Source organism: Musa acuminata, chromosome BXJ2-8 (assembly GCF_036884655.1).
Source record: "Musa acuminata AAA Group cultivar baxijiao chromosome BXJ2-8, Cavendish_Baxijiao_AAA, whole genome shotgun sequence".
NCBI classification, from domain to species: Eukaryota; Viridiplantae; Streptophyta; class Magnoliopsida; order Zingiberales; family Musaceae; genus Musa; species Musa acuminata.
Genome location: NC_088345.1, coordinates 3150582 through 3174619, shown reverse-complemented (window position 1 = coordinate 3174619; position 24038 = coordinate 3150582). Strand labels below are relative to the sequence as shown.

The following is a 24038-nucleotide window of genomic DNA, read 5'->3' as shown; positions in this document are numbered from 1 at the left end:
ACTCGTTTCGTAGAGAATGTTGTGGAACTGGATTTCCGCTTTGCCACGTGGCCCGTCTCCCCTGCCTACGTGGCGCCGGGGTGGACGGCGACTACGTCGCGCTAAGAGTGAGATGAGAGAGAAAGAAAGAAGGGAAGCGTCCGACCGAGACAGAGTCTCTCGCACGGACACGATCGATCGTTCGACCGAGAGAGAAAGAGAGAAAGAGAGAGAGAGAGAGAGAGAGAGAGAGAGAGAGAGAACGAGAAAAGCTCTCCGGTCTCCGACTTCCTTCGAGCGGACATCGTGTCCCCAAATCCCTACGACCAAAGGCCCTCGTTCCCCTGAGCCGGATACCCTCAACCAATCTTTTTCCGCCGAAAGATCCCATTCTTGAACGGATCCCGATCGATTCTACGAAGCAGCACGCGAGATCCGGCGCTCCGTCTCGCTCCAGCTGACGCCTCGTACTTCGCGTTCCGTTCGTTCTTTGTCTCTCCCACTTTTTGGGTCGGTCACCGCCGTGGACGGGACGAGACGGAGAGTGAGGGTCTGGATCGAGCTGGGATCGTATCTAGGAATTGAAACGGAGGAGGGACGGGGGACGCGGGGGGTTCGTGCTTCGGATGAGGACCACCCATGTTCCAGTCATCGCGGAAAACGATGAAATGGTCGTCATTGCTTAAGGATCTCAGGGAGAAGATCGGGCTCTCCGCGTCGCAGCCACAGTTACAGTCCGTAGCCTGCCCGTCTCCCTCGCTCTCCGCCGCCGCCGAATATGGTGGAGCTGGCGCATCGGAGTCGGCCCCGTCGTCGGCATACGGATCTCCCGTCGCGTCACCTGCGAGGTATGAAACCTTTTGATTTTGCTTCAACCATCGAGTTCTTGTTTTTGTATCTTTTGCGCGTGGTAATGCGATTAGGCGGTGCATTCCTGTAGAAAGATGGATTGTTTCTGGTGTGAAAGATAAGAATCTATGTTAAGGATGGCTGCTTCTCATTGAATGTCTCTCGGGTTAGGATCTTCTGTGTATGATATTTTTACTATCTGCAGAATGCTATTTCACGCGGCGAATCTCGGAGAGAACAACTGAATTACGCATCGGATTTAACTAATCTTTCTGCTGATAATTCCATTAAAGCAATATGTTTTTTTTTAATGATCATGTGCAAGCTACAAAGTCAACTGACTGGTCTATACTTCCAAATATAAGCAACATGGATATTCCTTTCGTATAGATGAGATTTGACAATGAGATATGAGTTTTTTCTGCCATTAGGTAACAGAAAATGGATTAGTATAATCATCCAAATATTGGCAAATAAATGAGCATCATGTATGTGTTAGCTTAAGTTTTGCCTCTGAAAGCATAAGTTATTGGCGCATAGGAAGATAAGTAGGATTGTTGCAATAATTTATATCTAGATAAAGGTAATGCTGATGAAGACAGATATTTTTCTATGCTGTTGCAAGTGTATATTAAATAGTAAAAGCTGATTCAAAAGATATGAAAGGCCAGTGATCACCAACCCTCCTTTGGATGTGTGCATGATTATGGTAATGCAACAAAATCAGTAGAGTAATAATGGATTATTGGTAATGCAAGACAGGGAAATAGATCAAATTCACTTTTTGTCTAAAGGTTATGATTCTGTGTGCATTTAAAGAACACTGATCATGAGAAAATACATCAACCCACTGTTTGGGAATTTTGCTGTCATTGTACTCTTCTTAGTTGAACTCAACAGATGATTGGAGTTGATTCCTGCATATACAATCATGACTATCAGTTGATCCATCTTTCTTTCCATTTCAACAATGAATTCATCCACCTAATTCTATTAATTAGATCCTGCTTTGACATGAATTCTCTGCTTTTTAAATCCTTTATTCATTTTGTTGAAGTTGATTGTCATGGTGGTATTACTCTGTAGATTATTGGGATCCAATAGCAATGAAGTAACTGTAGGAATAATTTCTTTGATTCCGATCAACGTCAAACAAAGTGGCTTTAAGGGCTGAAGAAACAAGAGACATGTTTTATGTAGAACGATATAAAGAAAGGGGAAAAGAAGCAAAGTGACCATAGAAGGGTAGAAAAAATATTATTTGGAATCCACTAAAAAATAATAATATATTCAAGAATTCATTATAATTTTGTATTATTTTGCAACTTGCCATGTCCTATTTATAGATCATTAGACAATTTATATATCATTAACAAATTCCAAAACATGCTTTTCATAGTGATCCTAGGATGCTTGATTAGTTTGATGAATTTAGTACTGTAGTTTACACTTTTCAGCTTAGAGTACAAAAACCAATTAACTCTAAGCTGCACAAAGCTTAAATTAAAAGAAATTTAAATATATCCTCTCTCTTGTTGCCGACTGCATGACCTTGAATTGTATATCTGCAGAAAGGTTGAGAAACTGCTATTTTGTATTCTATGTTCGAGTAGAGGTTCCTTCTTGGCTCAATGCTACTTTCAGTTTAAATTGAGAATGAGAAGAGATGAATTCAGATTGTTAATTCTTATCTTGATCTATATAGCTATTTTTGTAGATTGTTACTTTTTTCACTTTGCAGGATCTTCGTAGCCTGAATTTTACACTCTCAAATCATGACAGCTCTTTTACCTTTATTCACAAATGGCATTCATTTACTGTTTCGGGTTAAAATATGTGCATGATTCTCATGCTAAAATGATCTTGAAGGGAATCCTTTATTTACCTTGTTCTGAATTTCATTTTCTTGTTTCACCAAGAATAATTTACATACTTATTACAGGTGACCTTTGAAGTTCTACTTGTTGAGTTGCATCTGGTTATTATAAAAAGTAATCAAAACCAGCTTCTGTAGTTTGCTCATTCTTGTTATTTCTTGTTCTATATAAATGCAGAGGCAAACATGAATTGGAGTTGGACTTTAAGAAGTTCTGGGAACAATTCCGATCTTCCAGCTCTGAAAAGGTTGTTATAAGGCTTCTCATGCTCTCTGCACTAATGTGGCCTTTGTAATCTTGTATTTTCTAACAGTCTGGATGCTTATATTGAAAGTTTGCCCATGCAGGAGAAAGAAACAGCATTAAATTTGGCTGTAGATGTATTCTGTAGACTGGTTAAGCAGCAGTCCAATGTAGCTCAGTTGATTACCAAGTATGAGTTCTCACCTTATTCACATCATACAATCTAAATTATTCACACTTTATGTCCCCTATGTTATCCTGCAAATAATTATGATGTTTATTATTTATTTTTCTAGCCTTTTTAAAACTTATTTTTAGACTACCAATTTCTGATAGGCTTAGTAAATCATGAATCTAGTGTGTTTTCAGATTGGTTGCAACATTTTTTTTTTCTACAAGAAATATAATTCTTGTACTTAGTGGTTCCCAATTTATTCTCTTAGGATATGTTTCTACATCGATCAAGTATAATCTTGCAAGTTCTCAATGAATAGCCCACTGAAGGAAACATTAGCTATGATACCTTTTTGATGAACTTTCAAGTGTATCTTCTTTTTGGTTGATGATATTTGAAACTTAATATGTACTATGTAGATAGAATTATGTATCCCTTCTATCTTTTCTCTTGCATCATTATCTGAATTAGAATCTTTTTTTTACACCTGTTCCTAACTTCTTGATCTTCTTTGCTTCATCGTAGTACCTTGTAGAATTCTTGCCGTGTCTCATGATCATTATGACACAGAAAGTCTGGATTATTGATTTAGAGATGTGACATTAGATGAAGATATGCCTTTATTTAGTCTTGATAAGTGCTTTGTTATTAGTTCATGGTGCACAAGTGCTATTTCACATGGGAAGCATGTTTAAATACATGCAGAATACCATGTCATAGAAGTTTATCTAAGCTATTTTTGTCTTTTTTGTCATTTACTCTATGTTTGATCATGGAGTCCTCTAATATTTGCATTACCATGTCTTCTTGAATAATTCCCAATCAACTTAGCACATTTGAATTAGTTGTTTGTTCCTACATCCTCTTTATTTAGTGCAGTGCTTTCCTATTAGGGCTGTTTAATGGGTAGCTTTTTGCTAGCTTCATATGTTTGCATTGATGTTTAACTTGATAATGACTTGCTAATTTTTGTTTTTTGGTAAATAAAATAGTCTGCAAGCTTGTGTAGATTGTACATCTGGTTCACTTTATTTTGTAGGAAGTTGAAATCTTAAGAGACATGCTCTTTTGAGTTCAAAATTACTTTTGAAGAGAACAGAGATATCAAACCAGTGGAGTAGTTCTTAAATTGCCTCTGTTAAATTAAATTTTGTGTTTGGAAAATTTTCATCATTTGGTTGTTGGAAGTCTCAAATTAGCTAAAACAACTTCCATTGATATTGCTGCCAACTACAGCTTCCAATAATTTGTCGATCCTATCTTTATAGCGATGACTCTTGATCGTTCTTTTTGAATTGCAATCCTTATCATCCATGTGTGTTTATTCTTTGCTCTGCTTTTAGAAAATGGACTGCTTTGTTTTGGTCCTGTGCCTTGAGGCACATTAAGCCACAAAAAACACATGCTAAAACACTAGTTCCATCATATCATGCCATATCTCTGAGAGCGATTTCCTCCTCCTTATCCTGTTTCTGTTTGATTAAGTAGTGACAGTAGTCTATTTTTAACCATTCATTTCAGATTACCTTTTTTTTATATTTTCTGAAATTGCATAAAGTCTCTCTAAGTCAAATTATAAGATAGATTATATATTTTGAGATTTATTCTGGCAGCTATGTGCTACTTTCTCTTCTATTTAAATTGAGTTGTAAGGATGTCATTAGCAAATGCATGCAGTTTGGGAACCTGTCTTGAATCTATTTATAAGTTCATCCAATTTGAAGTTGCAACTAGAAGTTGGCTACAAATCCAACAAATTTTAGCAGAAAACTCTTACATTATCTTATAAGTGTGAATTTGGTTATATTTTTGTCCATTATTGTTAAAGTAAAGTATTCTGGCATAATGGCTTACATGAACTAAACATTTCTTTCAATTCTTACTACAGGTTTGTAGAAGTACACATATTTTCTTTTGTTGTTGGAAGAGCCTTTGTGACAGATTGTGAGAAGTTGAGAATCTATAGCAAGGGAAAATCTTTAAATGTTGCAAACATAATAAGTTTCTTTTCTGAAGTTAAGGTCTGCTGTTGTACTTTCTGATTATCACTTTTTCATACTTGTTAATTCCAAAAACTGCATACACCTGTAAGTAATTATTTGTTGTGCAGGAGGGGATCGGCCGTGGTTCTAATTTGTTATATGCAGTAGAGTTCCTTGTAACAGGGGTATGTATGTCCATGTTCTGTAGTGACTAATTTATTTAAAAGCATTTAATCTTGTTAATTCTCTAACACATAGTAACTTATCTTACAGAAACTTGTTTACTTGTCAAATTTCTGTTTCTGATGTCAACCAATAAACGTGCTTTATTAAGACACGAGAATACAAATACTGGATCTAGTGGCTCTGTCTAGTCATGAACAGAATTATAATTTATTCCTTGTTATATTTCCTTGTTATATTTGCTTGAAGGATGTTCTTTTATAAACTTGTAGAAATTTTTTGGGGTACATGTATCATTATGATTTCTGTCACAGCACCGTATAAGAGTAATATAAAGGCGACATGTTGGATGGTATGTGACTGCAGTTATGTGAGGTTAAATGTTTGATTTTGTATATGCTGTCTGGTCTAATGTGCTAATCCTCTCTAAATACCGGTGAAAAACAGTACATGTCAGCATGTTAGTAGTACTTTACACCTTGCATGTCTGAATACAGTTACATGAATACCACCTGATCTAGATTATTACATATCTTTGTCAATGTTATAATGCCGCCTCAACATTTTCTCTTTTATAGAACAAATATTTCTAAAGTTCACTTTCTTATATTTTACAATAAAATTCCAAGAATTAATTCAGTGTGATTATCTAGTTGGAAACCTGTTTAAGTTATTTCTTTTTACTAATTGCTCTTGAAGATGTGAATGTATCTCCTCCTTACCATGTCAACCAAATGCTAGTGTGTGGAATTTCTTCAAATCTTTTAATTGTAATTTTTCTTGTTAAAGTTCTAAGGTAAAGTTATGGTATGACAAAACTGCAGCTTGGTTTTGAACAAATAATATTACTCCAAATCCACCAAAGAAGGGAAAAGGACACGAATTAACTTGCACAGACTTAATCTTCTATGACATAGTTGATTTAATGCTGTTGTATCTGAAGCTAGCTTGATATTGGTAGAGCTTACCGAGCATACAACCAACGGCCACACCTTTGAATGCATAATGACATGAAGATTGTGTATCCGCTTGAATTGTGATTTTTATTTATACACAGGCAACGGATAAGCAACCCCTGTTGGATTCTGGCATTCTATGCTGTCTTATTCATATTCTCAGTGCACTTTTAACTCCTGACAAGGCCAAGAAAGGACAACTTGAAACCTTAGAAGAATCAACTAAAAGTAAAAAAGCTATGGATGATAAAGATGCTCTTCGAGTGCGACGGCTTGAGGTAAACTCACCTGTGAATATAGGAATTCTGCTCTTGACTTATGTAATTACTGTGAGTCCCCTTTTTTTTTCTCTTTCTGTGAGTTTCTAGCCATGCCTTGGAGTTGTAAATCTAGCTTTAATATTAGTTATGAGATAAGATGCTTTGTTACTATATTTTATATTCTCTACATTATTGAAATTTATTTTTCTCTCTATCGTGCACTTCCTTCTTCCCTCTAATTTTGATCGTTAAAATTTAGTTTCTGGGCAAGCCTGCAAGGACACCTTGCTTGTGATGACAATAGAGGATACACTAGATAACACAAAAATGGAGCTTTGTGGTATCAAAGGTAAAAGGAATTATTGAGGTTTGAATGGGATGCCAGAGAGAAAATTTGAACAACTTGCTCATGATGGCTAAAACTGGCTTAGGCTTGAAATGGAAATGACTTCCAGTATTCATGGTCCCAAGGAAACTGCCACTGGCCAGATAAGGTGCTAATCATGAACCAAATGTCAGTGTGGAGACTCAGGTCAAATTGACCATGGACAATTGCATGACTATAGTCATAATTGTCTCTTTAGAAACTCCAGCTAGTCTGGTGTCTAATTGGAGAACATCCATGCACAATTTTTCCTACTTTCAGTTGTGATTATATGGTCTAATGGGTTTGTTATTTTTGGTCTCCATTCAGATAGAAGGAAGTATAGTGCATATTATGAAGGCATTAGCAAGCCATCCTTCAGCAGCACCAAGTTTGATTGAAGATGATTCACTTCAGCTTCTCTTTCATATGGTTGCAAATGGTTCTTCACATGTATTTGCTCAATTTGGAGATGGCCTTGTTCCTTTGCATACCATTCAACTTCATCGACATGCCATGCAGGTTTTGTTCCTTGTGGATGCATGATATAGCCTTCTACAGATTCAATTATGGTATGCAATCCCCATATACATATTTATATGCATAATTGTGATTATTACTCTCGATTTGTACAGATACTTGGTCTTCTTCTTGTCAATGACAATGGAAGCACAGCAAAATATATACATAAGCATCACTTGGTATGTTGCTTACTCTATTCACCTAATGGACTGAATTAACATATTTTATGCCATATTATCATGTAGTGGATGTTAGTCTCATTTAAAAGCAATTGTAAGTGCAAATTACATATATTAAAACTCAAATGAAAATGCACCTTTGATTTGTGTATAATCATTTAGTTCCGTTGTTTTGTTGTATAAATTCAAAGCAAGACATTTGATTCCACATTCTCAAGACGAAGTTAGGTAGTTTGCTGTTTTGAGGGTTAATCTTTCTGAGAAGAAGTTCTCTTCTGATGGGTTTGTGACAGCTTTTATTTTCATTCCTTTCATTACAGAGTGGGAAGTAATTTACTTTTTCTCTTCTTTTCCTTTTTCCCTCTTTACTTATTTCAACTTCTTAATGAAATAAGTTGGCAGTCTTCTAGGCCACATTGTGTGTTGCACTTAATTTGCATTCCACTTGTGTTGAGTTTCTGTTTTACTGAAACTTTAATATATAGGCACATTAGATACATTACATTAATGAAAAATTATTTCTGCTATTTAGTGGTATCAAAGGTTTTTGACTTGACATGATGAAGAGATTTTGGTCTATTCTTTTTAACCTAAAAAAACCTTTATATATGTCTATGAAAACTTGAAACATAACCAATATGTTAATAGGCACATTCAATTATCATATGTAAGTGTTAGACACATAATTATAGACATTCATCAACTGTAGTTTTATTTCTTTTGGTAAATACTATAAAGTGTTGTTTCTTGGCGGAGGGGAATGGAGGCTTTTGGAGATGATTAGTGTGATAGGACCTGTTGGGCTTTGTCTCAGACAGTCAGACCATTTGACAGATTCTCATAATAAGAGAATAGATATAAACAATGAAAGAAAGTTTAAAGCTTTAGTTGGATTATTAGCGAAAAAGAGCTTGATGAATGAGAACAGTGGGTTGAAAGAGGTGTCAGAATGTGTGTATATTTCTGTGTCAGCAGGAGCATTTATTGGTAATTTGGATGCTCTATTCACTTCTACAATATTATATGATGCAACATTTAATGTGTTTATTTTTTTTGTCATGGGGAGCATATACTGGTAGTTTGAATGCTCTGTTAAATTCTGCAATGTCATATCATGTGACATTTGATAAGTTTGTTTTCATGGAAGTTTCTATACATATGTTGCTGATGTTTTAAACTGCATGTTAAGTTAATTCACCAAGACTAAGTCTTTGAGGAGTCATCCTGATGGATTGAATCTTGTTGTAAGCATCTAGTGCATATGCCATGTAATACTTGACTGGAAGGAGTGAAATTAAAGGAAAATTTTGACAAATACTGGAAAATGATATATGGTAGGTTGTAGTCACAAATAGATTGCTTCATGAAAGTGAAGAGTGGGATAAATTCGACATTATTTGTTATATGATTATGCCAATTGCCAACAAGAGGCATCTGTGCTATATTTGACTGCTTATGGTTTTGTTGATTTTGGAGGAACACTATGCAGTTTATAAATTTCTTTTTGTAATATTTTCTTTTTTTAATCTTCTTGTAGATTATTCCTTCTCTTTAGCAAAGATGTGTTGTATTTGATGTCTTGTCTTATCAGGGGCTTTATGTGGTCTTGTGTTTAGATAAGAGTCCTTTTGATGGCTGTCAAAGATTTCAATCCTCAGAAGGGTGATGCTGCGTACACCATGGGAATAGTTGATTTGCTGCTTGAATGCGTCGAATTATCATATAGACCTGGTAACTTCAATTCACAGTACTTGTTTCATGTCCTAGATGTTTTTCTCATATCCATCAAAACTATTATCTGAGCTGCTATTCAGATATAAAAGCAATTGGTTACCTTTCATAACTTGTGAGTTTGGTAATTTGTTTTAGCGCTATACTTTTTGTGCTTTATCTGTAGAGGCTGGCACCACTAATCTAAGGGAAGATATACACAATGCACATGGCTATCACTTTCTTGTTCAGTTTGCCTTAACACTATCCAGCTTGCAAAAGGATCAGGTTGTTCAGTCAGTCAGTTCAAAGTTGCCACATAAAGAGTCTTCCCAACTGGATGGTCAGGATGCAGCTAATAGTTCGATACAGTTGGAAAGTCAAAGTGATGCCTCATCATCCCATCTTTCTCCAGCATTAATAAGGCTACTTGATGCTCTTGTTAATTTAGCACAAACAGGTCCTACAGAACACACTGTTGGAAAAGGTTCAAAATCTATACACAGTAAGGGTACAAGCCATCGAAGTCGTACACATTCTTTTGATAGACTCGGTGATGATGAGAAAAGTAATACTAAGGTTAAAGATCTTGAAGCCATACAGATGCTTCAAGATATTTTTTTGAAGGCAAAAAATGTGGAACTTCAGGCGGAGGTGTTGAATAGGATGTTTAAGATATTTTCATCCCATCTTGACAATTACCAGTTGTGTCAACAACTGCGGACCTTGCCCCTGTTTATCCTTAATATGGCTGGCTTTCCTGCATCATTACAGGAGATTGTTCTAAAAATTTTAGAATATGCTGTGACTGTTGTAAACTGTATTCCTGAACAAGAACTGCTTTCACTTTGTTGCTTATTGCAGCAGCCTATTACTGCTAGCCTGAAGCATACTATACTTGCTTTCTTTGTTAAGCTCCTGTCCTTTGATCAGAAGTATAAGAAAGTCCTTAGGGAGGTTGGTGTTTTGGAGGTTCTACTAGATGATCTGAAACAGCACAAGTATTTTTCTGGTGTAGAGCAGCAAAACAGGATTTCTAGTGGTTTAGAAAAGTCTAATCCTGGCAGCTTCAGAAAACACATCGACAACAAAGATGGCATTCTTTCTTCACCCAAATTAATGGTTTCTGGTTTAGGAAAATATCCTGTATTTGAAGATGACAGTACCACAGCTATAGCATGGGATTGTCTTTTTTCTTTGTTAAGGAGAGCTGAAGCTAACCAACAATCATTCCGATCATCCAATGGGGTCAGTGTCATTCTTCCATTATTGATATCTGATCGCCATCGTTCTGGTGTTCTTCGGCTCCTATCTTGTTTGATTATTGAAGATGCTCTTCAGGTATGCAGTACTTAAAGATTCAATTAATATATATATGAATATCTTCACCTGGAACTTGTTTGTGCTTCAATATTTTCTACAAAAGACTATTTTTTCAACCACAAAAAGTACTTTGTTCTTATCTCATAGATAGTATCTTCTTTTTCCTACCAGGCTCATCCGGAAGAATTAGGTATGCTAATTGAGATTCTCAAGAGTGGGATGGTTACAAGTGTCTCTGGATCTCAATACAAACTTCAAACTGATGCAAAATGTGAAATATTAAGTTCATTATGGCGTATCTTTGGGGCAAACAATTCAGCACAAAGAGTTTTCGGAGACGCCACAGGCTTTTCCCTACTGTTAACCACATTACATGGTTTTCAGGGCAGTGAGCTTCCAGATGTTCAATCTTCTATAAATGTTTTTAATTTTCTAATGCGAGCCATCACTGCTGGGGTATTCAATAATCCTGTCAATAGATTGAGACTCCAAGCAACTATGTCATCTCAGACATTTTATGATCTTCTCTGTGAGTCCAGTTTGCTTTGTGTGGAATGCGAGAAGCAAGTTGTCCAGTTGTTGTTTGAGCTTGCACTTGAGAATGTTCTTCCACCATCTGCTAATATTCAGGGGGAGAGTTCTTCCTCTGATACCTCAGAGGATGAGCCAAATTCTTTCTTGCCCATCTCTCTTGGTATATCTAGGCTTGACAATGAGCGGATATACAATGCTAGTGCAGTGGGTGTGCTCATACGTTCCCTGTTACTCTTTACTCCAAAAATGCAATTGGATATCCTGAAGTTCATTGAAAAGCTTGCTCATGCTGGTCCATTTAATCAGGAAAATTTAACTTCTGTTGGTAAGGCAAAAAAATTACATTTTCTTTTAGTTTTGTCTTATGCATGATATAGCAATTAATGTTACTCTGGTCGGCTAATAATTTAGGATGCATTGCACTTCTGCTGGAGACAATTAGGCCATTACTTGAGGGCTCATCCCTGCTACTTATACATGCTTTCCGAATTGTGGAAGTTCTAGGAGCATTCAGGTTTGTTCGATACTGAATTGAGACTTAGTTGCCATCTGACCACTAGATATTTACTTGTTTGCTTGGAGTAACATGTAATCTTTTTGGTAATAGGCTGTCTTCTTCTGAGCTTCGAGTTCTTGTAAGATATGTTCTGCTGTTAAAGTTGAAGAATTCAGGGCAACTTCTTGTTGATATGATGGAAAAATTAGTACAGATGGAAGACATCAGATCAGAGGGTGTTTCCTTAGCACCATTTGTTGAGATGGACATGAGCAAAGTGGGTCATGCATCCATTCAGGTGTCTTTAGGAGAAAGAACATGGCCTCCAGCTGCTGGGTATTCTTTCGTTTGTTGGTTTCAGTATCATAATTTATTGAAAAGTCAAGTTAAAGAATCTGAGCAGGCATCCAGAATTGGATCTAGCAAAAGCAATGCTTCTGGTGGTCAGGTATTGCATATCTTTTCTGTTGGTGCAATGAATGATGGAAACACATTATATGCAGAACTCTACCTCCAAGAGAATGGTGTCTTAACTCTAGCAACAAGTAATTCGTGCTCACTATCATTTCCTGGCATAGAAATGGAAGAAGGAAGGTGGCATCACCTTGCAGTTGTTCATAGCAAACCTAATGCGTTAGCAGGATTATTCCAAGCCAGTGTAGCATACCTTTATGTTAATGGAAAGCTGATTCACACAGGAAAGCTTGGCTACTCACTATCTCCTGTTGGTAAATTATTGCAAGTTACTCTTGGTACACCAGTTTCTCATGCAAAAATTAGTGATTTATCATGGAGGCTTAGATGCTGTTATCTTTTTGAGGAGGTGCTCACCTCTGGTAGTGTTTTCTTCATGTATATTCTTGGCCGAGGATACAGGGGACTATTTCAGGATGCAGATCTTCTAAGGTTTGTCCCAAACCAGGCTTGTGGTGGGGGCAGCATGGCAATACTAGATTCTTTGGAAGCTGAGTTGCCTATGGCTTCCAATTCACAACGACCTGATAGTTCTATCAAACAGGGAACAACCAAGTCAGATCGCAGTGGGATTGTTTGGGATTTGGAAAGATTGACAAACCTTTCTTTACAGCTTTCTGGCAAAAAACTCATCTTCGCTTTTGATGGAACATCCTCAGAATCATTTCGAGCTTCTGGGACATTGTCCTTGCTCAATCTTGTTGATCCAACATCAGCTGCTGCCTCTCCTATTGGTGGTATGTAGATTACAAATGATACTTGAACTCATAATGGGAATTCCGTGTAATACGTGAAGTAAATGCTGTTATTTGATTTGCAGGTATACCACGTTACGGTCGCCTTTCTGGAGATGTGTACATCTGCAACCAATTGATGATCAGTGATAGTATACGTGCTGTTGGTGGAATCCCTGTTGTGCTTGCTCTTGTCGAGGCTGCTGAAACCAGGGACATGCTACACATGGCACTGGAGTTGCTTGCATGTTCACTTCATCAAAGTCCACAGAATGTTAGGGACATGCAAATGTTGAGAGGATATCATCTTCTCGCACTTTTTCTGCACCGTAAGATGTCACTATTTGATATGCATTCACTTGACATATTCTTTCGTATTGTGGCATGTGAGGCCTCCTTTTCTGAACCACAAAAGTATCAAGCAAGCGGGGCTATGAGTCTTCCTGCTAGAACCTCACCAGAAGCCAGTGTAGAGGATCTTTCTTTTCCAAAATTTTCTGATGAAATTAATTCAGTTGGATCTCATGGAGATCTGGATGATTTCTCTGCACAAAAGGATTCCTTTAGTCATCTTTCAGATCTTGAAAACACTGATTTGTCAGATGTAAACTCAAACTGTATTGTTCTGTCAAATGCTGACATGGTCGAGCATGTCCTCCTAGACTGGACATTGTGGGTTACAGCTTCTGTTTCGATTCAAATTGCACTTATTGGATTTCTTGAACGCATGGTATCCACGCACTGGTATAGAAATCACAACCTGACAATCTTACGTCACATGAACCTGGTTCAGCATTTATTAGTAACTCTGCAACGTGGTGATATGGAAGTTCTTGTTTTAGAGAAGTTGGTGGTACTGCTTGGTGTCATTCTGGAGGATGGCTTTTTACCTTCTGAGCTAGAACTAGTTGTCAAATTTGTTATTATGACATTTGATCCGCCCCACCTGACTCAAGGGAATCAGATTATTCGAGAGACAATGGGAAAGCATGTTATAGTAAGGAACATGTTACTGGAGATGCTTATTGATTTACAAGTAACTATTAATGCTGAAGAGTTGCTTGAACAGTGGCATAAGATTGTCTCATCCAAATTGATTGCCTTTTTCCTTGATGAAGCTGTACATCCAACCAGTATGAGATGGATCATGACTCTTTTGGGAGTTTGTCTTGCTTCTTCTCCTACGTTTGCTCTCATGTTCCGTAGCAGTGGGGGTTACCAAGGGTTGTCACGTGTTCTTCCAAGCTTCCATGATTCTCCTGAAATATACTATATTCTCTTCTGTTTAATATTTGGTAAGGCTGTCTATCCCAGGGTGCCTGAAGTCCGCATGCTTGACTTTCTTGCCCTTTTGCCTAATGATGGAAACTATGGCGAGTTGAAATTTGTCGACCTGTTAGAAACAGTGATTGCTATGGCAAAAGCCACATTTGATAGATTGAGCATGCAGTCAATGATTGCTCATCAAGATGGTAATCTGTCACTTACCAATGGTAGCTTAGTTGCAGAGCTTGTAGAAGCAACAACAGATATGGCAGGAGACCTTCAAGGTGAAGCACTATTGCACAAGACTTATGCAGCACGATTAATGGGTGGGGAGGCAGGGGCACCTATTGCTGCCACCTCAATTTTGCGGTTTATGGTTGGTTTAGCAAAAACATGTCCTTCGTTCTCTGCTTTGTGCAGGCGAGCAGATTTTCTTGAAAGCTGTGTTGATCTATATTTTTCTTGTGTAAGGTTTGTTGCAAGATGCTCTAGCTTTTTTGATTCATTTCTATTGGTCTCTGGGTTGAATTCCATCATAAATGCGAGCACTTGTTTACCAACCTTGCACTATTATCTTTTGTTAAGAGTTCCTTATTCTTGTCTATTGACTAATTTGCTGTCTTTCAGGGCTGATTGTGCATTAAGGTTGGCTAAAAATCTTCCTACTGTTGCACCTGAGGAGAAGAATGATATTGATGATGATGAGGATTCTGAGAACACATTCACTAGCTTGCCTCCAGAAAATGAGCAGTCTGTGAAAACTTCCATAAGCACTGGAAGCTTTCCTCAAGAGCAAAAAAGTACTAGTTCCACAGATATACAAGGGACACCTAATTATCCTTTGATTGATGCTACTGTAAAAAGAGATGATGCAAGAAATGTAGATCCTAAGAAATCTCTCAGTGGAGAAGGTGACCAATCTCTCTGGAGTCCTAATGAGCAAAATTTCACTGACATGTCTTTTACTTACAATGATCCTGATATAAGGGCTCAGATTCTCAGTCAACCATCTGATACACTTAGTTCTGCCTCTATGTCTGTCCCTTATTCTCCTGCCCAATCTGAGAATTCAAACATGAAAACTAGTGCATCTCCTGTACTTGCTTTAACATCATGGATTGGCAGCACAGGCAGTAACAGTGATGCAAAAGCAAAATTAACTGCTACTCCATCAATGAGATCTTTTTCCTTGAATGAGTCTGATTCATCTCCTGATTTAAAGACAAATTCGCATGAATCATCTGCTGCAAGCATGTTTCTTCCAATAACTCCAAAGCTGTTACTTGAAATTGATGATTCAGGTTATGGAGGTGGTCCTTGTTCTGCAGGAGCTGCTGCTGTTTTAGACTTCACTGCTGAAGTTCTTGCTGATATTGTCTCAGAACAATTGAAAGCAACCCAGTTTGTAGAGAATATTTTAGAATCTGTTCCACTTGATGTGGATGTTGAGTCTGCTTTAGTTTTTCAGGGATTGTGTTTAGGTAGATTGATGAACTTCCTGGAAAGGCGCCTCTTGCGTGATGATGAAGATGAGAAAAAACTTGATAAAAATCGGTGGACTGTAAACTTAGATTCTCTTTGTTGGATGATTGTAGATCGTGTATATATGGGATCTTTTTCTGAGCCAATTGGAGTATTTAGAACGTTGGAGTTTCTGTTGTCAATGTTACAACTTGCTAATAAAGATGGTCATGTGGAAGAGGCAGCACCTGGAAAAGGATTATTGTCCATTGCCAGGGGAAGCAAGCAACTTGAGGCATATATTCATGCCATTCTGAAAAACACAAATCGCATCATAATGTACTGCTTTTTACCTTTGTTCTTAAAGTCCATTTGTGAGGATGATCTGCTTTTTACTATGGGTTTTCAATCTGAAAGGAGTACCAACTTATCTTTGAACGAAATGCAAGATGAGTCAACTGTCAATATATGCACAATTTTGCAGCTGTTAATTGCTAACAAGCGGCTGGTACTTTGCCCAAGTAATCTCGATACTGATCTGATTTGTTGTCTTTGCATAAATTTAATTGCTCTTCTACGTGACAAGAGATCAATGGCTCAAAATCAAGCAGTGGACCTCATCAAGTACCTGCTGTTGCATCGTCGACCAGCACTCGAAGACTTTCTTGTGACAAAGCCAAATCAAGGACCTGCTTTGAATGTGTTGCGTGGTGGTTTTGATAAGTTATTGACAGGGAATCTCTCTGCATTTTTTGACTGGTTCGAGGGCTCTGAGCAAGCCATTAATAAAGTCTTGGAACAATGTTCATCTATCATGTGGGCGCAATATGTATCTGGGTCAGCTAAGTTTCCTGGGGTCAGAATTAAAGGCATGGAAGTTCGTCGTAAGAGGGAAATGAGTAGGAAAGCACGGGAATGTGCAAAGTTAGATGTAAAACATTGGGAACAGATATATGAGCGAAGATTTGCTCTTGAATCAGGTCAAGATATAATGTCTACAGAACTAAGAGCTATTCGCCAAGACAAGTATGGTTGGGTTCTTCATGCTGAAAGTGAGTGGCAAAATCAGCTTCAGCAACTTGTTCATGAAAGAGGGATTTTTCCCATTCGGCGTGCATCTTTGAAACTCGAATGGCAGCTCTGTGCTCTTGAAGGGCCATATCGGATGCGGAAAAAGCTTGAACGCTGCAAACTCAAAATTGATACAATCCACAGTGTCCTGGTGAGAGGCGTTGAGCTGGAGAAGCCAAAGATGTTTAAGCAAAAGCATGAAAATGGTGCAGGTACATCTGGATCCGAGTCAGATTCTTATTTTAATATATTATCGGATGATGCTCCAGACAAGAGCTATGATGGTAGTGACCACAAAGAGTCCTCAATAAAAGAAGTTGGTTCTAGAGTTGAAACCTTACCATCTGCTCAGATTGGGTGGAATGATGATCATTATAGCAGTATGCATGAACCAAGTGTTCACTCTGCGACGGAATGTGGCAATAAGTCAAGTTCCTTTTCTGTTCAGATGACAGAGGAAAAAAAATCTGAACTAGGCACTCCAAAGCAGTCATCTTCTTTTAAGAGTTATGACACAAGAGCTCCGGAGCTCAAACAAGAGAAAGAACTGCTTGATAATGGTGAATATCTTATCAGGCCTTTTCTTGAACCTTTAGAAAAGATAAGGTTCAGGTATAATTGTGAACGTGTTGTGGGCCTTGACAAGCATGACGGTATATTTCTTATAGGGGACCTCTGCTTGTATGTTATCGAGAACTTTTATATTGATGATTCTGGCTGCATATGTGAAAAGGTAAACGAGGACGACCTATCTGTGATTGATCAAGCTTTGGGTGTGAAAAAGGATGTCTCAGGGAGCAGTGACTTCCAGCTAAAATCCCCTTCAACACGGAGCATGGCAGTAAAGACATTGGCTGGTGGAAGAGCATGGGCATATAATGGAGGTGCTTGGGGAAAGGAGAAGGTTTGTAGCAGTAGTAACCTGCCACATCCATGGCACATGTGGAAGCTTGATAGCATTTATGAACTCCTGAAACGTGATTACCAGCTTCGTCCTGTCGCTATTGAATTATTTAGCATGGATGGATGTAATGATCTTCTGGTTTTCCACAAAAAGGAGAGAGAGGAGGTCTTCAAAAACTTGATCACAATGAACCTTCCACGGAATAGCATGTATGTTTCATTTCATTTACTTTACCTTTTTTCTATTCCCTGTTCTGCTCTATTTGCCTGGTTTTATGGTTTTTGAGTTTGGCACATTCTGCACCATTAAGTAGAATACTGAGTCTATATTTCTTATCATTGATATACCCTTAACCGTTAAGTTTGTTACTCCACATCCTCCTTTTATGTACTATAATCATTGAAAAACAGAAGTTCCATATTGTGCTATAGGCAGATTAAAACATGCTATTAGAAAGCACCTAAAGTTACATATATACATCAGATTTAAATTAATCGAATATGATCAGTTGAACTGTTGACATAACTATTACAGCCTGCATCATTTGTTTCAAAGTTCTTGCATTCTTGAAATCTTCATATTTAGAGTAAACGATACACATTTTTAATTTTTGTCAGAAAAGAGTCTCTATAGTACTGTTCTCATTTGTACGCTCTCTTATCTTCCTTACCTCATTTGTATTATTATTGTCCTTTTTTCCTTTTTGCCACATTGGTAACAGCATTTCTTGCTATCATTTTCTCCAGGATAGAATAGCTCCAGTAGCTTCTATATGACTGGTAAAGCTGCATTAATGCAGCTTTGTAGAATAACCTTTGAGTGGACTTCTAACATTGGTTGTTCTAGACATAGGCACACCTTTGTTGACATTTGACAAGATGCAGCAGATTTTTTTCGTTATTTAGTAAAAGTGTAAAAGGGTGAGTTTTTTCTTTTCCTCCACAGTGAGCAGGTTAAGCCTGTAAGTGGAGGAAATTGTTTGTCTTGGTTGAATATTACAAATATGTTTTTCAGAAAATCTTGCAATCTTATGCACTGTAAATGAACTTTCAGCTAGGTAATTTCTTTTGTATATTAGTGTTAACTGTATTTTCTTTTTACTGACAATGTACTATATCCATCACTAAAATACCTAAACAAGACAGCTTCAAAATAACTAGTTGATTATCATTGTTCCTCTATTTAGTGGCATTTTTATTAGGATTTGTGATGATGACATCAAAGCACTTCACTTTAAAGCCACACAAATCCAATAATGATATCTAAGGGCTGGATGCAATGAAATGCATATTTTGGTATCTGATTATAAACAAATGATATCATATGCAAACAGGTAGAAATACACAACTTTTACCCAGCCTTTCTTTCAGTGGTCTTACATTCTCTGGGCAAGGACTAGATGCTGTATTTAACTGTTAATCTTCAGACTAGGACCATTTCTTGTTTAAAAAAAGTCAAAAGAAAGCTAAAGTCAAGCAGAATTGGTTTTGTAAAAATAGGAGAAGAATCACACCTTAGACTAGCACTCCTAGGTTTCTTTGTTTTGAAGGTTTGCAATTTCTTGTGCCGTCTAGTAGTGCCCTGGTCAGCGCTTGTGCTGGTACCATACAGGTTCATACCAATATATCGAGTGTCCATATGTTGCCATGTGCGGAGTCTCGAAAAAAGCCCAAAAAAGGATTGAAAAAAAAAAAGAAACTGTCCAGTGTACGGCCTGTACCACACTACCTGGTGGTACAGACCTTGCATCGGATGTACTGCATGATTTACCCTGGTCTGGTCCATATATCAACAAGATGATGGATCGGTAAATATTGTCCGTACCCAACCTTACTGGATGATGTTGCAAACCTTGCTTTGAAGGATGTCTCTCAGCTTCTAAGTCACTGTTAAATTTTTTCCATATGGATCTTTATCTTTGATTTCTTCACATGATTTATTTACGAAGAAAGCATTAAAGGCTTTGGCAATTCCAAACTGTAGTTGAAATCTAGCCTTTATGAAGGAGGAATCTTATAAAAATATGTAGAACATGAAAAATATTAGAAAGAGTACCAGTTTGTAAGTTTGTGATTTTGATTGCTATGATGAGAATCAAATTTGCTAAATCCAGTTTACAAACTAAACCTGAAATCATTTTGTTTTTGAGAAGCCAGACCCTCATACCGGTCTAATCTTTGAATTTTATCAACTGGTAGTTCTCAATCATAACTCTTTTTAATCATGCTTGAGTCTCTCTATGTATTGCATCACCATTTATTTAGAGACATTTTCTAATCAGTCTTCCCATATACTCAACATGAATCTCTCATCCAATTGAAATTGAGTGGTTTTCTGGTTTATCATCTTTTGCATGAATGCCCGTATAGAATTTTTTTATATGGTTTATGAAGCATATCATAGGTAGCATTGACCATCTAATGCAGCTGTGTATGCAATTAGTACCTGCATTTTGCTTATAGATAAAACTTGTTATTAGTAAATTTGCCGCTTCTAATTATAATTTATGCATGTTATGAAGATGTGCAGTTGGTAATCTAATAAGGTCTATGTTCTATGGGAAACTAGCCGAGACTTTATGAACACACTGAGAGAAGACATCAGTATATGGAGTACTTTTTATTTGTTTTTTCAATGTTAACAAGAAAAATGGTTTAAAGGAAACATCTACAGCGTGGTACAAGTTTTGCAATGGAACAAGTTATCGGGCTAAATTGCAGCATGTGGCTTTAATCTAATTTTTGTGGTTTAGTTCAAGAAAGTAAACCTTTTGGCTGACTAGCTAACTGAATAACCCTCTCTTTCTCCCTTCTTTTTTTTTTTGCAATAATATGGTTTTTGGCTGTTAGTTCTTTGCTTCTATGCCACTTTGATGCACCTGGAGTCCAAATGATGGTGGTTTTTTATCTTGAATTATATATACCATGCTTGTCTTTTTTGTTAACATCACTATTATATTTGTGTGAACTCCAAAGTTATAGTTCCATAAGCACTAGAAGAACAAATTGACAGGTTGGACACAACAATATCTGGGTCATCAAAACAAGAAAGCAATGAGGGAAGCCGCCTTTTTAAGATCATGGCCAAGTCCTTCTCAAAGAGATGGCAAAATGGAGAAATTAGCAACTTTCAGTACCTCATGCACCTCAACACTCTTGCAGGACGTGGCTATAGTGATCTTACACAATATCCAGTATTTCCATGGGTTCTTGCAGATTATGAGAGTGAAACTTTGGATTTGAAAAATCCTCGGACATTCCGTAAACTTGATAAACCAATGGGATGTCAAACAGCAGAGGGAAAGGAAGAGTTTAGGAAACGGTTAATCCCCTTTACTTGTCCATTAAATCTAGTTGTTCTGGTTCAGATAACTTTTTTGGAAATTCTTATTTCTCTGTTTTTTTTTTTTGTCTTATCAGATATGAGACTTGGGATGATCCTGATGTCCCCAAGTTTCACTATGGTTCTCATTATTCTAGTGCCGGAATTGTACTTTTCTATCTTGTTAGGCTGCCACCATTTAGCACTGAAAATCAGAAATTACAAGGGGGGCAGTTTGACCATGCAGACCGTTTGTTTAATAGTGTGAGAGATACATGGTTAAGTGCAGCTGGAAGAAGTAACACATCGGATGTGAAGGAACTGATCCCTGAGTTCTTTTACATGCCTGAGTTTCTGGAGAATCGCTTTAATCTCGACCTGGGTGAAAAACAGTCAGGCGAAAAGGTAAATTTTGAACTAAATCAGTGTCCTGGTGTTTTTTGCTTTTGCAGTGTGAGAAAATATGCACACAAAGTTACCTTGACTTTGGAGAAAATTACTTGTTGGCACCTTTGCATTGAGATTCATATGAGACTCTTTTTCAGGTTGGTGATGTTGTTCTGCCCCCTTGGGCCAAAGGCAGTCCTAGAGAGTTCATAAGGAAGCACCGGGAAGCCTTGGAATCAGATTATGTTTCAGAGAATCTGCATCACTGGATAGACCTCATCTTTGGATATAAGCAGAGAGGGAAGGTGGGTATTCTCTGTGATCTTGCAATTTATAGATTTCCCTGATTTTGTTTTATGGGTTGAAACTTGAAACGAACTTATCCTTTACTTGTGCAAAAACTATATGTATTTGAAAAGACTTTTTCTCCCAAATACATAAGAACATTTTTGACCTAGTTGCGGAAATTAATTCTGAAATTGTAAACAAGGATTGACCTGTCGCCCATTGCAACTGAAGGCTGTCAAGGCAAATGTTGTTAGTGCTAGGAAGGCTAGTGAGGTTCAATTATGCAAGCCCTTATAGTTCTACACATTCCCAATCATTTATGCAACCTCTATTTGTTCATTATTTCCACACCATGGCTTATCTCTTCAGTTTGGCTAATATCCATTGAACTTTCTTTCAACTGCATCAATATTCATCCTAATTTAGACAATTTGACCCATAAATGCTTCCAGTGTTATTGATCAAAGCTCTTGTAAGAAGAATTTACTGTCAAGACTTTCTAGTATGTGTGGATGGTTGGAGTGTTCTGGAATATGAACAAGTCTTCACAATCTCATAGAGATTTCTTTTGACTACGCTGGTGACTTACAATTTTATATTTCTGATATTGGTGTAGTATAAAAATAGTTGAAACAAATGATCTAGTAGCCATGAATGTCGCCTTCCTTGAGCTGTAGATGCATCATTTCCAGAAACATTTCATGTTGCTTAAAACCAAAATTGTAGAAGAGTTTTGCCTTTCTCTGATTTACAATATGAAAATGACCATGTAAGCATTCATCCAACCAATCCTTATTTTCTTCATCCTGACTTTTACAGGCAGCTGAAGATGCTACTAACGTTTTCTATCACTACACATATGAAGGAAATGTGGACATAGATTCAGTCGAAGACCCTACCATGAAAGCCTCAATCCTGGCTCAGATAAATCATTTTGGTCAGACACCTAAGCAGTTATTCCTGAAGCCGCATGTTAAGCGCCGAACTGACAGGAAAGTTCCCCTTCACCCTCTTCGTTACAGTGCCAGTCTCGTCCCCCATCAAGTCCGGCGGTCTTCGTCTTTCATCTCTCAGATTGTGACATTGAATGAAAAGATTCTTCTAGCTAGAGCAAATAGCCTACTCAAACCGGTGACATATAACAAGTACATATCTTGGGGGTTTCCAGATAGAAGCTTGAGAATTATGAGCTATGACCAAGACAAACTTCTTTCCACTCACGAAAACCTTCATGGTGGAAACCAGATTCAATGTGTTGGGATCAGTCATGATGGTCAGATTCTGGTGACTGGTGCTGATGATGGTGTTGTTTCAGTTTGGAAGTCGGACAAAGATAACCGCCTGAGTTTGGGGAGGGCCCTCTGTGCCCATACTGGCAAGATAACATGCCTCCATGTCAGCCAGCCTTACTCACTCATTGTGACAGGCTCTGACGACTGTAGTGTGATTCTGTGGGATCTAACAAACTTGGTCTTTGTGAAGCAGCTTCCTCTGTTCCCGGCACCAGTCTCGGCTGTCCATGTGAATGAACTTACAGGAACAGTTTTGACTGCTGCAGGAATTCTTCTTGCAGTTTGGAGTGTCAATGGGGACTGCCTCACGATGATGAATACCTCACAACTCCCTTCGGATGTCATTTTGACAATAACAAGTGCGGCATACTCCGATTGGCAGGACACAAACTGGTACATGACGGGTCACCAGAGTGGAGCAGTCAAGGTCTGGAACATGGTGCATTGTTCCACAGACGAGGCCAACAAGAGCAAGTCACCAACAAATGGATCGGGACTGCTGAATTTAGGTGGGAGGTTGCCCGAGTACAACTTGGTTCTGCACAAGGTACTCAAGTCCCATAAACATCCTGTCACGGCACTTCATCTTACAAGTGATATGAAGCAGCTGTTGAGCGGTGACTCAAGCGGACACTTGCTGTCGTGGACCCTTTCCGACAACAGCTTGAGAGCTTCTTGAGGCTACAAACGATGGCCCATCGAATCAATCTGCTAGTGTTCGATAACATCGGTCCTCAAGCTTAGGACTAAGTTTTGATCACTCAGTGACGCCATTCTGGGCGAACAGAAGTCACCGGAGGGCTGGCCTGAAAGTCGTAGCGAAAGAAGAGATTTGTTGATGGTCACGGCACAGCTCCATTAACTAAACAGAGTCCGGGCACATACACACGATATTGGTGGTCGACAGATGATCGCGGTGAGATATGATAGATAAGTGATTTAGCCAATTATTTTCTTTATTTTTCTCCCTTCTGTGGCAAGGCATTGCGAGCAGGGAGGCTTCTTCAGAATCCAAGGCAGTCGATGCCGGTTTGCCTGTTTTGGTGTAAATTGGTGATCGATTAATGCTCTATCAAGTTGTATAGAGCCATCATATAATGAATGTTTTGGGAGCTACGATGGGTTGTAGAGATTTTTAAAGTGCGAGGAAGGGGTTTCATATATGACCATTTGATTGATTATGATATTGTCTTTGGTGATCATTCCTC

At 37.9% G+C, this 24038-nt stretch overlaps 1 protein-coding gene across 3 annotated transcripts; it reads left to right on the top strand.

Moving 5' to 3' along the window:
- The first annotated feature begins 148 nt into the window (after positions 1 to 148).
- LOC103993863 (protein SPIRRIG) lies at positions 149 to 24032 on the top strand. 3 transcript variants are annotated; one of them, XM_009414073.3, is made up of 19 exons: positions 149 to 827; positions 2883 to 2952; positions 3053 to 3138; positions 5012 to 5144; positions 5234 to 5290; positions 6346 to 6522; positions 7199 to 7390; positions 7504 to 7569; positions 9186 to 9300; positions 9467 to 10620; positions 10774 to 11461; positions 11548 to 11650; positions 11744 to 12843; positions 12927 to 14577; positions 14734 to 17751; positions 20555 to 20863; positions 20962 to 21268; positions 21409 to 21555; positions 22358 to 24032. In XM_009414073.3, exons 1-19 carry the CDS (start codon positions 619 to 621, stop codon positions 23507 to 23509), a joined length of 10734 nt encoding a protein of 3577 aa, XP_009412348.2. In that variant the 5' UTR covers positions 149 to 618; the 3' UTR covers positions 23510 to 24032. The 3 variants fall into 3 exon arrangements, with proteins under 3 accessions (XP_009412348.2, XP_018685984.2, XP_018685983.2); XM_018830439.2 differs by lacking the exons at positions 20962 to 21268; positions 21409 to 21555; positions 22358 to 24032 and having other exon boundaries at positions 20518 to 20657; XM_018830438.2 differs by lacking the exons at positions 149 to 827; positions 2883 to 2952; positions 3053 to 3138; ... (1 more) ...; positions 5234 to 5290; positions 6346 to 6522 and having other exon boundaries at positions 7317 to 7390; positions 9161 to 9300.
- The last annotated feature ends 6 nt before the right edge of the window (positions 24033 to 24038 follow it).